Source organism: Plecotus auritus (assembly GCF_963455305.1).
Source record: "Plecotus auritus genome assembly, chromosome: 3".
NCBI lineage: Eukaryota > Metazoa > Chordata > Mammalia > Chiroptera > Vespertilionidae > Plecotus > Plecotus auritus.
The window spans coordinates 200,288,077-200,305,099 of NC_137772.1; the positions used below are offsets into that span (position 1 = coordinate 200,288,077).

A 17,023-nucleotide genomic window follows, 5' to 3' on the forward strand; every position below is an offset into this window, starting at 1 on the left:
CTTTGCCTCAACCACTCTACAGCTTCTAAAAGTATTGCCACATAGTTGCACAGGGCACTAATCAAGGTTCCAGACATTTAAAAATGATTCAATTATGTTCAGTATTCTCAGTTCTGAGAGATGATGGAGTGTCTAATACATTTTAGAAACATTTCTTTGACAAATGATTAGTTTTAATGGTCTTGCAACTGGGGTACTTCCAATGTTATGTAAAAAATCTTGTTAATTTTAATAGTGCATTGCTTAAAGATGCCAGATAAATGCATTTTTATAGGTTGCAACCTTTAGAGTTAAAACTACGTATTCTAACAAAAGATGAAACTCTTTGGCTTATGCAGGCAGTTATGTTTATTGCTGCTGCTGATTTAAAAAGGACCCTCATGGAGATGCTGGGGATGAACCCAGGGCTTGATACATGGGAAGCAAGCACTCTACCACTGAGCTACATACACATACACACACACACACACACTAGAGGCCTGGTGCATGATATTCCTGCATGGGTAGGGTCCCTAGGCCTGACCAGCGATCAGGGTCGATTGGGGCCTTCCTTCCCCCGGCTGCCGGCTGGTGTCTTTCTTTGTTCTGTGCTGACCCCTGGAGGTCAGTGCACAGCATTGCGGGTGGTCGAACTCCTGGTCAGTCCAATTCCCAAGGGGACAATTTGATATTAGCCTTTTATTATATAGGATAACACATAGACACAGATAATAGTGTGGTGATATCCAGAGGGCAAGGGGGGCAGGGGCTTGGTGGAGGTGGGCAAAGGGGAGGAAAATGGGGATGGAGACTGTGCTTGGGGCAATGGGCACACAATGCAGAATGCAGATGAGGTTTTATTGTACAGTTGAAACCTGTATGATTTTGTGAACCAATGTCATCCCAAAAAATTCAATTTTTTAAAAAAATCAGCAATAGAACTAGTTAATCAGTCTTTTTTTTTTTTGCTTGCATGTCCCTAAAACCATTTTGGAAAACTACGTGACCTCTCGCCCATTTTTTACTTTATATCCAATTTTTCCCCGTGAATTTAAATAACTACAAAGAGTGTAAAGATTCTGATGTCTCGTAAATATTGACATTTTAAAATAAGGACATTTATTTTACTCTTTTAAATGTATCCAACAGTCTCTAAAGGACATATCTCTTTGATATTCAACACCATCCTTTAAAAAAACAACAACATGTGAATAAACTCTTCTTCACTAGTTGAAAAAAAAAAAAAAAAAACAGAAAAATATCTGTCTGGTGCTTACGACTTCTTACATGCCAATAAAAAGACTGCGTTAGTCCCAAGAGAGTGAGGAGCGACAGACTGAAAACTGAAGATAAAACCACAGTGCACTCCCTGTGGGAAATACTGCAGGGTCAGTGGCCTGCTACTTCAGGCTCTGCAAAAAATGTTGGCTCATACCCAGCCTTACACTCAGTAATTAGGAACAAATTGTTACTTTTAGTCTCCAGCCAAGCCACATATGCTTGTGGTCTGTTTTATGAGGTTCTCGTTGCAATGGGCCCTGTGATCTCTCATATAAAACACTGTGATAGTGGGTATAGATCTCTCTGTTGATTCTAACGTAAGCAGTCCTATATAATAAAAGCCTAATATGCTAAGTGTTCAGTCGGCCATTCAATCAATCAAAGCGTAACATGCTAATGATATGCTAAGGCCGCTCAACTGCTCGCTATGATGTGCACTGACCACCCGGGGCAGACAGTCGACTGGTCGACCAGTCGCTATCACATGCACTGACCACCAGGGTGCAGATGCTCCAACCTGTAGGTTAGCTTGCTGCTGAGGTCTGGCCAATTGGGACTGAGCTAGACAGGCCAGACACGTATTGGAGTCCTCCCATGGCCGCTCCCTGGCTGGCCAACCTCCCACGTCCCTCCCTTGCCCTGATCGTGCACCAGTGATGTCCCTCGGCCTGGCCTGCACCCTCTCGCAATCTGGGACCCCTCAGGAGATGTCAGAGAGCCGGTTTTGGCCTGACAGAGGAATGACCAGTCGCTATTATGCACACTGACCACCAGGGGGCAGACACTCAATGCAGGAGCTGTCCCCTGGTGGTCAGTGCACTTCCACAGGGGGAGCGCCTCTCAGGCAGAAGCCAGGCTCACGGCTGGCGAATGCAGCGACAGTGGTGGGAGCCTCTCCCGCTTCTGTGGGGAGCGGGCCTAAGCCAGCAGTCAGACATCCCCTGAGGGCTCCCGAACTGCGAAAGGGCACAGGCCAGGCTGAGGGACCCCCCTGAGTGCACAAATTCCGTGCACTGGGCCTCTAGTAGATAAAGAAAAGATTGACAGTAACTTTCAACGAACTAGTCATATTTCTTTATGGAGTATCTTTAGACTACTATATACAGGGCATTTCTATAAAAATAAAAATACCCAAATAATAAATGTATTTTAAAGTATAAAATATGACAGACATTGATTCTTTAGTTGGGGTCAATAGGATCTCAGGAAGACACACCATCTTCAGAGGGTTCATGAGCTGCTGACATTATGTACCAAATTGTGTATATATTTTTCCAAAGAAAGGGTCCAAAGCTTTTATTGCATTTTGCAGGGTCTATGACACTCCCCTCTAAAAAATTTCTTAAAAACCACTGTGTTCAACTAAAATGCAAGTATAAAAAAAATTCAGCATGTTTCTCATGCACTTTTAAGGACAATAGAGTCCACATATCTCAGCAATTCTCTTTCTCTGATCCATCTTCTGTTAAATATTATCCAGATGGCCTAGGGCTAGGCCTGAAATTCCCTTTAGCATAATGAACAAATTACAGGCTTGGAAAGAGACTCCTCGGGTGAAAAACTGACTCAGCCACTAACTAGCTAAGTTAGCTCAATTAAACTAGTTAACTCTCAGGCTCTCAGTTTTCTTATCTGAAAAATGGGACCAATCCCAGTACCTGCCTCCTAGGGATGAAGTGAGGGTTGAGGAGATCATGCAAGTGAAGTGCCTAGTACAGTGCCAGATCCTTGCCCTGACTCTAGTATTTCAGCAGCATTGCTTTTGATGAACTTTAATGAGTCACTAATAAAATACTTAATTTGGAATATTTTTATAATACAAATAACCAGCTAGTGGTCTTCTCATTGCAGGAACAATTATATCACATTTAAAACACACCTGTATCAATCATTATCAATAGTCAAAGCTTAGATACCTGTATCGTGATGCTCATGTCTGAATTCATTGTTTGGCTAAAAATTTTACATGTGAGTATTTTCACATTATGATTTTTTATTTGTTTGTTTTTAATCCTGTGGCTAAAAGAACAAATCTAAATTGTTGATTAATGCATAATAAACCCAGTAAAACGGTACACCAATTTTTAAGCCACAGTATAAAATTGAAAAAAAACTTGAACAAACATAAATAAATGTATTGGGCTTATATTCCAAGGAAATATAATACACATATAATTTGATGGGCTATTTCTCTTTCCTTATAAGGATAAAAACTGTAAGAAAATTAACAAATTTGTTTGAAATGTTGCTCTTTTTTCCCACAGCTCTGGTAGTGCGATTCCTGACCAAGCGGTTCATCTGGGAATATGATCCCACCCTTGGTAGGTCAAGTTTTCTTTCCTCCAATCAAAGTTTATGACCCTAAAGAGAGAATGACATTTTGTGTTGTGACATTTTAAAGCACCTTGCAGATGTCTTGGAAGTGCTTTATTGAATCATGCGGAGACTTCCTCTAAGAAGCTAAATGCGTGTTGCATGCTGTCTGTGCTTAGAACCCTGCAGGATTTTAATGCCCAGAGGAAAAAATCAGGTCAAATCAGGGACAAGAAGGAAGTAGGTACAAATGATGCTCTTCCATTAGGAAATGTAGCATCATTCCAATGGCATACAGAGGATACAGTGGGCATGGCTACTTTGATGTGAGATAGAATGGCATGTTAAGGAGAGTGTAACAATAATGGGAAAACGTATAAATAAATTGTGTCCCTTCCTCTCTTATCCCCAATGAAACTGCTTTGAGCCTATTTTAAAAATACAAAAAAAGATGCAAAAATTGATATATGTATCTTGAAAGTGGCAATAATGTCGATGCATTAAGTATTTATCACATGTATTTTTCATCATTCAAAGCCCAGTGCATGAATTCGTGCACCTTGAAAGGAACTGTGGGCCGCAAGGCTGCAGTGGGCACAGGGGCGGGTCTTCGCCCATCCTCCGCGTCCCTGCGCAGCTCCTCCTGCTGTGGCCCCTGGTCCCCTGTCTGCCAGCAGCTACGCTCCTGCTGCCGCTGCTCCCACACACTGACGGCACTGACCCCACTTGCACCCCCTGACGGCTCGGAATGATTGGGGCCGGCATCAGCAGCCAGTGCGAGCGGGGCTGGCGCTGTCAGTGGGAGCCAGCAGCAGCTGCTGCCCCAATCACCCCTTAGGAGCAGGGGGAGGTGGAGAAGCCCTTAGGGGCAATCAGGGCAGCAGCCACTGCTAGCACCCGCTGACAGCACGAAGCGATCAGGGCTGGCGTCAGCAGCAGGTGCAAGTGCCAGGTGGGACTGCGGCGCATGGGAGCAAAGAATTTTCATTAACCACCAGAGGCGTGCCCCGATGACAGTGACTGGCACCCCACCTTGGTCTGGTGCCCCTGCTCAACTGCTCCACCATCCCACCCTGGCCAACGCCGGCCATGTTCCGTGCTCTGCTGCCGGCTGCTGACGCCCGCCACGTTCTGCACGCGCCCCCTGGTGGTCAGCGCACGTCATAGTGACCAGTTGTTCGGTTGTTCCGCTGTTCTACCTGCATATTAGGGTTTTATAGAGAGAGATATTTAGTTATCTTATAAATAATGCTACAAATCCAGGGGCTCTAAGTTAAGCTTCGGATTTTACTCTGAATGAAGTCTTTGAGCTTTTGTTTGTCATGCCCTAGTTGGTTTCCTAAAGGGCACCAACATTGAAGCCCAGAGGAAGAGGGAAAGGCATGCACTATTTCACTCCCAGGCCGTGTCCCAGGCGGAGCTGGCCTGGCTCAGACGGTGAAATGGGCAGAGATGTTTCCTGGGTGTTTTTGTTCTGGGGCTGGTTTCGTTATCGCTGTTGTTGTAGCTGTCACCTATGTTCAGTTTAAAAGGGAACTTTTTCTCCCTTTGGGCCTCCTTTCATTGCTTGACTCATCCATTCACAAATGTTTGTTAAATGCTCCTATGTGTCAGATTATTCTAGATGCTGAGGATAAGTCAATAGGCAGAAAGAGAAAGCTTTGGCTCTTTTGAGCTCATTGACTAGTAAAGAAAGAAGAGTCAATAGCCAACTAAATGTGTCACTTGTGATAAGTACTCTGAAGGAAAATTGAACAGGTAAGGGGATAGAATGATTTTACTGTTTATTTCATTTTAACGTTTTGATCTATCTGGAACTTACTTTAGTGAGAAGTATAAGGTGAAAGCCTAACAATTTTTCCAAATAGTTTATCAATTATTACCCTATTATTTATTAAATACTCCTCCTTTCCCCTCTACTTCTAACGCTGCTTTTTATACAGTCAGTTGTCTTTGGAATCTCTTATGTAAAGTTACATAGGATTAGCATATAAGCTACACACATCCTCCCATATACTTTATCTTTAGATTACTTAAAATACTAATACAGTTGTTACCCTGTATAATTGTTTAGGGAATAATGACAAGAAAAATATCGGTACATGTTCAGTACAGACCCAACCGTTAAAGACCTAACTACATAGTACATTTTAACAACACATAACCTTTTCTTTTTCAAGTATTTTTGATGCACAGTTGGTTGAACCCAGGTATACTGGATCATTTACAGGTAAAATGGTTCATTTACACCAGGAACTAGTTCTAAATTTGCTTTTCACATCCTACACCAGTACCACACTCTTGATCATTGTGTGCTCTTTACAAGACAATACCCAAGTAGAGAAAGTCTTCCTTCTTTACTATTTTACAATAGTATCTTGGCTGCTATTTCCAGTTTATTCTTCCAGGTCAATTTTTAAAACTCTGTCATAATATGACATAATTTTTATTGGAAGGGCATTAAAACTATAAATTACTTTGAGAAGAGTCACATCTTTATGATAGTCAATTTTTTAATCTAAGAGATCTTTACTTCTCTGTTTTTCCTTTTAGGTAAATTGTTTTTCAACATCAATAATTTTAATATGTTTTAATATAGCCACAACCTAATTTTAAAATGATATAGTTGGATTTAAAAATGCATTTGGTTTTTTAAAAAATCATTCATTTCTGTTGTTAGTTCCACCTAAGTAAGTAATTACTCTCTTCTTATATTTTTATTACTTATATAAGCTTTACAAAGTTCCTGAGACTCTTAATGATTTATGGAAGTTCAGTAGAAAAATACTAATTTCATTTAGTTTTACCAGTACATCTCAACAAAAGATGAAGCTTATAAAAATGATCTCATAAAAATTTTGAACTCTCTCTCTGAATATGTTCCAGTAATTAGTATTGTTAATACCGGTGAACTAACTTTCCTTTTGTTTTTGTTTTATTAATTCTGAGAAACAATCATTGTAGATAAAATTCTGCCTGCATCAGTTATCTGTAGTGCAGGCTTCCTCACTAGAATAATGAAACTGTTTCAAGTGACCTTGTACTGTACTGCTCTGAAAGGGTTGCAGCTGCTAAGCAACAAGAGCGTTGATCAGACTTCAGGAATATCTGTTGTATGACTCACTCCCAGGTGAGGCTTTCATTGACTCATGCTGGAAAGTGGTGTGTGTCTGTGTGTGCGCACGTGTGAGAAGTCACGAATGTTCTAGCCTAGAGGAGTTCCCAATCCATTTGATCCAAGAGCCGTCGGCATTTCCGGAACTAAACTTCATACTCTCATAGAGTTTTTCAAATCCACCACCAATAGAGAAGGCTACATTAAAAAGCAAAAGTGGGTACTTGAATTATCAGGGGGATCACTTTGTAAATTAAATAATTGTCTAACCACTATGCTGTACACCTGAAATTAATATAAAATAAAATTGAATATCAGCTATAATTGAATAATAAAAATTTAAAGAGCAAAGTGGGATATTTGCAAAAAAAAATAGTCTTGAATTCTGAATTCAGTGCCTTCCTTAAAAATATGGAGCAGTTTTTTTCAATCTGTAACAGAATTATTGCTCCATGAGGAGCTGCAGGGCATAAACACCATTAACATACCAATAAAAAATGGGATATTTACTACTCTGAAATAATTCTATAACAGCAAGTGATTCTCAACTTTTTAGATGTCAGGACACAATGTTTTTGTTTTGGTGTTTGTTTGTTTGTGTGTTTTTTTAATATTTTTATTGTTGAGAGTACTACAGATGTCCCCCCTTCTTTTTCTCCCTTTCCCCCACCACCTGGTTCCCACCCTGCCCCAGGCCTTCACCACCTTATTGTCTATGTCCATGAGTTATACATGTATGCATATAAGTTCTTTGGTTAATCTTTCCCTTCCCCTCCCCCCTGTTTGTTTTTTAATGGAGAGGGAATATTGTAGGAATTACAATTAGGGATGCAAGCAAGGTGCAGAGGGTAAGGAAGAACTAAACTTGTTCCCTCAATAGACACTTGCATTCCATAAAAGAAGAAATATTTTTAGCATTCAGGAGTTTTGAAGGATATAATAATCTAAGAAAAATGTTCAATCATTTATTTACATTGAACAATTATAAATTCTCCTAAATATTTCTCATTTCTCTGTGGGTCAGTGAAATCTTTGTCAGAGGCCAGAGCTGGTCAAGCATAGCATTTGATAATCACCACTGCAGCCTGTGAGATTTGGAACTTAGACCACCTAATCAGGAACACTTCTTGATGGTGGTAGCATGCAATGTTCTGGTTGCAAAACAATAGGATCCATGTTCTGATTAGATCCCAGGAGAGAACTGAATCTCTCTGAGAGTCAGATCACCCTCAGAAAATACTGAACATGTCAGAGAACACAGATAAAAGTTTAGATAGTGTGCAATTGTCTGTGTGTAATGTGGTGTGTTGGGGGCATTTAGAGAGATTGCCTTTGAGTATTGATCACTACTTCTGCCCCATCGAGGCACCCTGCTCTGTGTTTGAATGGATCATGGTGTCTATCTGGTTAGTAAAGACTCACACAAGAATGAAGGTAGGAATTGGGAGACATACTGAACTCAGTGATGATATTATTTTGTGGTTGGTTCTGCCTGCCTGCATTTCTGCTTAGAAAGGCTCATACAAAGAGAGGGACACACCTAGAACAAGTCTCTCCACCGAAGATTAAAGCAGAAGTACTTAACCAACTCAAAGAACTATCCAATAGTTCTTTAACATTGACACAGAAAGGAACTTTGAGATCAGCATTTGACAAATAAGAATAAGAGTCCAACCAAGTAAATGTATCCACAATTATGTGACTAGTTTGTGGTTAGACCAGCAATAGAACTCAAGTCAGTACAATTTCCACTCCAGCACAAATCTATGTTACTAACTGCTGTTGTTACTGTTTTGGCCAACTGTCCATATTAATATGTTAAAATTTACTACAAAAGCTAAATTAGTGAAAGGATCAACCATACAGTACCTCTTTGAGCATCAATTTCTCTTAGAGTATATAAGATATACTTCTATTTATAAAAATATACTATTTACTGAATGTATGCTTTAAGCCATGTATCTCTCATAGACAGTGCAATCCAGACATAATTTTTAAGATGCCTAATTACATATTTGTACTAATATTGGTTTTATAAGTATACAACATTTTGGTTCCTTTAGAAATATCTCTTAAATAATCATCCCCCTACACTTCATAAAAAAGACTCAAAATGTCATTTTCTGTCAGTATGAGAAAAATGAAAAGTGTTTCTACCCTTCAAACACATACACATTTTCTTTCATATTCTGAAATGAATAGTGGAGCCCAGCTGGTGTGTCTCTGTGTGAGCGTTGATCCATGAAGCAGGAGGTCCGGTTGGATTCCTGTCAGGGCACATGCCTGGGTTATGGGCTCAATCCCCAGGAGGGGGCGTGCAGGAGGCAGCTGATCAATGTTTCTCTCTCATTGATGCTTCTAACTCTCCTCTCTAAAATCAATAAAAATATTTTAATAAAATAAGTAGCAGAGATTAGTTTCAAAAAGTACCTAATACATTTTTTTTTAGAATTATCTTTAGAAAAACTAGCACACGGCACAGCCTTTGGCCTCTCTGGGCAACACTTGCACTGTTTTACTTTTAGTCAGGGGTGCTGAAAGAGAGAAGAAACTCAACGAAAAAAATGCTCACAATGGCATGAAACCAGCACTCGGCTTAGATGAAATGACTGCTGCCACCCGCGGCTACGTCGGTGGCAGACATTCCCTCATTTCCTGCATTTTTTCGTTCACTAACAGCCAAAGAGTCACGCAACTTCATACAATTTCCATTATGTTCTATTTCCCCCTACTGCGGTCTTCTGTGGTTGAAATTCATATCCTACTTATCATGGAGGCAGCAGAGAAAAATGTCCCTGACTGTCAGACTTTTGGGGCAAAGGGATGGAAGAGAGCCCAGGCTCTGTTTTCCAGGCTCCCGGGGTGGGCTGATGCCAGCCCCTCAAAGAGGGAAGGCAGCACCGAGGTCACCCAGAACCTCGGAGGAGACACAGCGTGGCTCCAGCGCCTGCGCTGCTCTCTGGGCCCCTCCGCCCCAAGCTGGGGGTGAAGAAGGAAATGAATGAGAGAACACTTAGAGATGAGTCGCTGGAAATGGTATTTTAGAGCATTAAATCACGCAAAACAATAATCTCCCATTTAACTTAAAAGAGTAAGGGGGTGGCCCTAACCGGTTTGGCTCAGTGGATAGAGCGTCGCCTGCGGACTGAAAGGTCCCAGGTTCGATTCCGGTCAAGGGCATGTACCTTGGTTGCGGGCACATCCCCAGTAGGAGGTGTGCAGGAGCCAGCTGATCGATGTTTCTAACTGTCTATAGCTCTCCCTTTCTCTCTGTAAAAAATCAATAAAAATATATTTTAAAAAAAGAGTAAGGGGGTGGAATGGTCTACAATTGAGAATCAGACTTACCACATATGGATTGCATATTCCAGGAGAATGAGAACAATATTTATTAAAATATATTGAGTATAGCCGAAACCGGTTTGGCTCAGTGGATGGAGCGTCGGCTTGCGGACTGAAGGGTCCCGGGTTCGATTCCGGTCGGGGGCATGTACCTTGGTTGCGGGCACATCCCCATTGGGAGGTGTGCAGGAGGCAGCTGATCGGTGTTTCTCTCTCATCGATGTTTCTGGCTCTCTATCCCTCTCCCTTCCTCTCTGTAAAAAATCAATAAAATATATTTTTAAAAAAATATTGAGTATAATCTCATTTTTAAATTTTAATTCTCAGAAACGACGTCAGCAATGTGCCGTGCCCGGGACAGTAATCATTGTCCAGGGCTGGTGGCAGTTATGCTACTGGGTTAAGTCTCCTTCTTGCAGTTTGTATTTTGAGTAGATTTACAGCAAAGTAACATAAAACTGTGGTCAGAAAAGAACTATAAAATAGTTGATGAGATGAAGAAGTGAGTCAGGAACATGAGGTAAATGGGAAAAACTAAAAGCACTGGCTTACCGGCTACCCTGATGGGAAAGAAACTTCTAGGTTTATTTGGTTTGCTGATTGGTTAGTGATTTGAGTAGGTTAGATGCAAATAATTGAGCTAATTAAATTAATACTTAAGTTAGTCATTCCCTTCTGGTCCTGGTACCATGTCAGATATATGCGAAGCCTTTATTTAACTTTTCCCACATCCCGTATTCTGACACCATTGCCCTCCTCTTTCCCACAGGTATATAATCCAACATGGTTGAAACTTAGTATAGTGGTTAAAAGCTGAAATTTCCAAAGCCAGCTTCCTGGGTTCCAATCCACTTACCACTTGCCACTGTGTGACCTGTCACAAGTTATTTAGTGCTGTTGTGCCTCAATTTCCTCATGTAAAATGGAGCTAAGGGTAACACATACTTCATGAGATATTTGTGAGAATTAAATGAGTTAATATGAGTAAAGCATTTAGAACACTTGTTGGTCAAATGGTAAGCAGTATGTGCTAGCCAATATATATACATAGTTTTGAAAAATGTATTTTTGTATGTGCATACATTTTAAATTTATGTAAATTTTATCTTTCTATAGATCTACCTATAGAGGTAATCATGTGATTTTTCCCCCTTGAGTCCCTTAATGTGTTAAATTGCATCGATAGATTTTAAACAGTCTTTGCAGTCTTGAAGTAAACTCTACCTGATCATGACGTACTTTTCTTATTACAACTGTTGGATTCAATTGAATAATATTTGATTTAGAATTTCTTAATCAATGAGCCTACAATTTCTTTTTTTCTCTTATTTCTCTTGTAATACTTCTTATGAGAATCAACATAATGCCCCATAAAAGGAATTGGGTAGCTGACCTTTTTATATTTTCTAGAACAACGTGTTTAATGTTTAATGGAAATCTCCTGTAAAGCCAATTGTATGCAATTGCTTTTTATGATTAGGAGAAATCTACAATTAGCATTTAAGTGTAGTTGCTGGCTATAATCTAGCTAAGTGTTCTATTTCTTATTGTTCCAATCTATACATTGTCTTCTCCCAGAATTTATTAGGGTTTGAAATCAGTTGTTATACAGTTCCTAATATTACTTTATTTTATTTCATCAAACTATGTAGCTATTTCCTCTTTTTGTGTTAAATTTCGTATGATTGCACCTTCTCCCTTAATTTACTAGATAGCATTGCCAGATTTTTACCTCCCCGCCTACCTCTTTTTTTTTTTTTTAATTTTTTCAAGCACCGTGCTTTGGTTTTTGCTATCTTTATCTAACTTTATTCCTACTGTTTTCTCTCTTGCTTCTTTTCTCATATCTTCTTGGATTTTCATATAGAACAGCACTAGTTGGTATTTATGTTAACCTCTGGTTTCCATTTCATGTGCTAAGGGGCACATTCAGAGCCACCCAAAACTCTTGCACCTGCTAACTTCTCACCCCAATAGACCTAGGGGACCATTCTATCAGGGGTGGGGAACCTTTTTCTGCCAAGGGCCATTTGGATATTTATAACATCATTTGTGGGCCATACAAAATTATCAACTTAAAAATTAGCCTGCTATATGTGGTCAAACATTTAATTAACTTACCTCTAATGCCTTGGCAGGGCCAGTGCAAATGATTTTTCAGGCCTTACACGGCCCGCAGGCTGGACATTCCCCACCCCTGCCTGGTGCTGAGCTGCCGTTGTTTTTCTACCCTGAAGAGGCAACAAGAGCAAGAGAACTCTGCTTTGTTCCATCTCCCCTCCATATTGCCTAGCCCTCCTCTACTTTTCTCACCAATTCCCCAAACATCAGGGCCCATTCGCCTTCTACTGCCACAAGTGTTTTTCATAGTTTTACATGATCATTTTTACATGGATAACCATTACCTTCTTCTACGGCCTATTACATCTCTAGGGTTGAGATCTAGAAAGAAATTAGCAGCTCCTGCTTATATGTCATCTTGTCTGGAACAGTAACAAACAGTGATTTCCAAAAACTGGATTTTTAGTATCAAGGTAGAATGCATTCTGTAGGAATAACTTTCTCATTTTAGGATGTGGAGGCCTCATTGTAGAAGGCAGAGAGCATCAGGAAGCTGACCTCATAGGAGATTAAAATGAGCAAGAGGCAAAGAGACTCTCATGTGTATATCCTGAAAGACTGTTACCTGTTACTTCCTAGAACTCTGCGGGTATAAAGACGACACATTCTTGCACACTCTTTCCTTCCTGCTGTGCACATTCACTTACACCATAAAACAGGCATACTCCTGTGACAAATTTGTAATTTTAAGAATCAAATCAAACCATGATCTTATTTACTTTTTTATTGTCTTTTTTTTTTTTTTTTTTTTTTTGCTCATTCCCTCAGAATCAACCTACCGACACCAAGCAACCATCGATGATGAAGTTGTCACCATGGAGATACTAGATACTGCTGGTCAGGTGAATAAACAGTTCAGCTAAAATATTTTTTGGTTCAAATGAGATGTGCATATGAACAAAAGATACTTTCCTATAATTAACCAATGATTCATAAAGCCATTTTAATTTAATTATCTAAGTATTTCTATATCAATGTATTTGCAACAGCCTGTGTATGCATCCTTATGTAAATTACTCAGTACTTCAAGGGGTTTGGAAAACAACATAACATTCACATTGCTCACCCATATTTCGAGGGGCGAATTGCAAGATATTAATAGATTTTCATGGTTAAAAGTGTTTTGAAATGATCTGATAAAGTTAAACAGGAATCTTTCTTTACAGAAGTTCTCAGAGCATTTATTATGCTTATGTGTAAAGTAAATCATTAAGGACTTTAGTATATATTATGTTCTAAATTTATCTGACCTCAGAATCTCTTTTCAGAATTTTTTATCTTAGGAATCTCTCCTTCAATATTCTTTCTAGACCTCACCACATCCTATTGAAAATATGAGCCATATCATTAAACAATAACAATTTATTTAATATAAATTTGCTTTGCGGTCATTCAGTTCTGAGATTACCAACGGGTTCACAGATAGGTTTAGTTCCCAAAGATAGGAATGATCACTAGGAATGAGAATTAGGAAGCTGAAGGATTTCATGGTGCTTATCAGTGACCTATGACCCCAAGAAGACTGGCATTAAAGTATTTAATCCAAGAAATGTTCTTGCAAGTAACTATATACTTTTAATTTCTCATCACCATCTGTTTCCTACACATGTTCTCACCTTCCACCCAGAATTGATTCTAGAAAGAGGCAGCAGGGAAGTACATGCTTGCAGAAGTCATTGAGCCCATGAAGGCAATGCGTTTGCAAATCACACATGCTGCCTTCCTAGGAAGGAGTGATCACACCCTTTGAAAATCACTTCAAATGAGTTTCTATCATTATTGGGACTACATCATTTTTGGGAGAATTGAAATAGGAGAGAAAAAAAGCCAAAAGCCCCAGACTCTGACTTTGACTCTTCTATACGATTATTCTGTTTTTCTGCCCTTGGTGGCTAATTGTCCATAATCTGAAGGATGAAGAGATAAAACAAATAAACAAAAAACAAAAAATCAAAACTATTTCACTAAGCTGCTCCTCTAATTCTGATCTCTAAGGGGTGGGGTAAGGTCTACTTTGTTACCTGTTTGCTAATTCCTTAATTGTGATGCAAAGTCTCAGAGGCAGTGTGCTTAACTAAGATGGTACTTTCTTTATAGTTCTTGTGATTAAAGACTTAATGATGTAGCAAGAAAAATTAGAAGCAGAAAGTTAAGGTCTAAGCAGCTAGAAAAGTTCTAGTTTCCTAAAATACCTTGCTATGCATAAGTAATGCTTCTATTCCCAACCAATTTGAGAAGGTAAGCTTGTCAAGAACTTTTAATGACGCTGACTAGAAAGAATAGTAATTAAGGGATCACTGTTAACAGCAGCAGCATCTCTACACTGGGATTACTTCCAGGTCTCCTGACTGCTGTGTTTTTCTTGCCATCAGGAAGACACCATTCAGAGGGAAGGACACATGCGATGGGGGGAAGGCTTTGTGCTGGTCTATGACATCACTGACCGAGGAAGTTTTGAGGAAATGCTGCCCCTGAAGAACATTCTGGATGAGATCAAAAAGCCCAAGAATGTGACTCTCATCTTGGTTGGAAACAAAGCTGACTTGGACCACTCCAGGCAGGTCAGTACTGAAGAAGGAGAGAAGCTGGCCACGGAATTGGCATGTGCTTTCTATGAGTGTTCTGCCTGCACTGGAGAAGGGAACATCACGGAGATATTCTACGAGCTGTGTCGAGAGGTGCGTCGCCGGAGGATGGTGCAGGGCAAGACAAGGAGACGCAGCTCCACCACGCATGTCAAGCAAGCCATTAACAAGATGCTCACCAAAATCAGTAGCTAAGCAGCTCCGTTCTTGTGAAGGCCCTACGGAGGTGGGTTGGGTCATTGGAAATACTTTCTTGTCCTTTTCTCTTTTTTATCCCCCCAAATAAAATACTCCAGTCCTTACTCTAAATCTGGGAACTATCTGAGCTTCCCCTTGTTCCCAGCCTCCTGTATGTTGAGAAGTTATAGAGTGTTTTATGCAATTTCAGTGCTGACAATTACTCCCTTCCCTGCTTGAATAAGGTACACTTCCTTGCAATTTGAACATGTAATCACCAGAGATTCTGAAATGGCTGGGTTCGTGTTTAGCTATTTTTAGGCATCATCACTTTGCTTCAGTAGGCTGAAATCTTTTCAAAGGCATTTTTAAATTCCTTTTCTCGTCAAAGTCTACAAATGATCACCTTAGAAGTTCAAGATAATAGGAAATACAGTAAAAACGCAGGAAGTGTAGCTGAAATATTGGAGCATGGAATGGTGTCCTGGTTCCTATTTGAAAGAAGGATTTTCTGAATTATGTTATATTATCTTGTTTTTCTTGAACCCTTATTTTGTTCTTAAATTCAAACATGTTCTCACAAGGTTTTCCATTGTATAATAGAGAATTCCATTTCAATTGGTTCTCTCAATGATCCATTTATTGATCATCACACCCTAATTCTTCTGTAACTCCAACAAGAGTTCATTATAACAGAGGTGGTAGGACCCATCCATTCAGATCCTGCTACGCCCTTTCTCACCAAGCCTGGGGTGAAGTAAAGACACTAGGAATCTTTTCACCAAACCTTAACTTTACTGAATGCTAACAGAGGGTTTAGAATTAGAGATGTCTGATTCATTTCTCTCTCTGCTTATCACCTTAGCAGAAAGACAACAGTCTAAAAGCAGAAAAATTAAGAATGAAGCTGAACTACCTTTGCGTTGGGGAGCCAAGCTCTGTGCCAGACACAGTAAGAAAAATTGGCCTCTGATTCATTACGTTGGTTACACGACTTCTTCTAATTCAGGTTGGGACAAAAGTAGGTTTATAGCTGTTCATGTGGAAAATAATTAATAAATAATAATACAAGAAAAATCTGTGTTTTGTGTACTCACAACTATAAACCTACTTTTGCCCCACCCTGTATTTTGGATAAATTAATTCACTTAGGAGAATTCAGAAAAGAACAGCTGATTAAAGTTCACTATACCCAAATAAATGTGTATAAAACAGGTTCTTATATTGTGAAAGTGCACAGTCTATAACTGATAAAACCTTATGATTCTTTTTTCCTTATTTTGCCCCCATATATCAAGACTTGGGCACTTTATTTTAGAAGAAAATATGTATCTTTTACATATGTGTGTATTTATAAATGCATAGATATATGTATAAAAATGTGTAAGAATTGGAGGCTTTAATTCACCAAATGCATTTGGACAACTTGGTGTAACTATTTTGTGTGAATATAATAAAAAGCATAATTTTCACATTCTCTCACATTAGGACAGTCTTTCTTGTGATAACATGAAATGTTTGTAAATTTTAATAGACACTTGAGGGGACTTTCAAATCGTAGAGCTGATGAATCAATGAATGTGATATAAAAAATAAGCTTCAGTTCACAATGATAGATATGATTTTTTTTAATGCTCAGGTGCATATTTCATCAAATCCTCACAATAATCTTATGCTAGAGACGGTACTATGGTTACAATTGCAGAGAAGAAGTTATTGAACCACAAGTTTGCATATTTAGAGGGCAGAGGCAGGATTTGATCCAGAGAGGCAACGTCAGACCCTGGAGCCCATGCTGACATTTGTAAAATATTAATAGACTGATATATGACTCTTGTTCTTGAGCTATAAAGTTGAAGACATGGAACGAAGAAAAATTGATAAAGACTTGCTTCAGTTATGCTTTCATTCATGAAACAAATATTGATATATAAGTTGGACATGTAGCTTGACACAAGTTAATTCATTTGATGTGTCTGAGCTCAACCTTAAAGAATATATACAAGTTATTCTGGAGGGGGTGTGAAAATATTCTAGGCAAAAGGAATAGCATGAAACTAAAATATGGAGATATGAAAGGTGATGGTAAGTGTAATTGAAAGCAGTTGGT

At 39.3% G+C, this 17,023-nt stretch overlaps 1 protein-coding gene across 1 annotated transcript in view; it reads left to right on the plus strand.

The window, feature by feature from the left end:
* The window catches only part of RERG (RAS like estrogen regulated growth inhibitor), a 111,117-nt gene extending 94,732 nt beyond the window's left edge, over positions 1-16,385 (plus strand). Inside the window, exons 3-6 of the mRNA XM_080659262.1 lie at positions 3,525-3,581; positions 12,920-12,993; positions 14,524-14,962; positions 15,779-16,385. Of these exons, the coding sequence (XP_080515388.1) occupies positions 3,525-3,581; positions 12,920-12,993; positions 14,524-14,931 (539 nt within the window). The 3' untranslated portion in view covers positions 14,932-14,962; positions 15,779-16,385. The remainder of the gene's footprint in view (positions 1-3,524; positions 3,582-12,919; positions 12,994-14,523; positions 14,963-15,778) is intronic.
* The last annotated feature ends 638 nt before the right edge of the window (positions 16,386-17,023 follow it).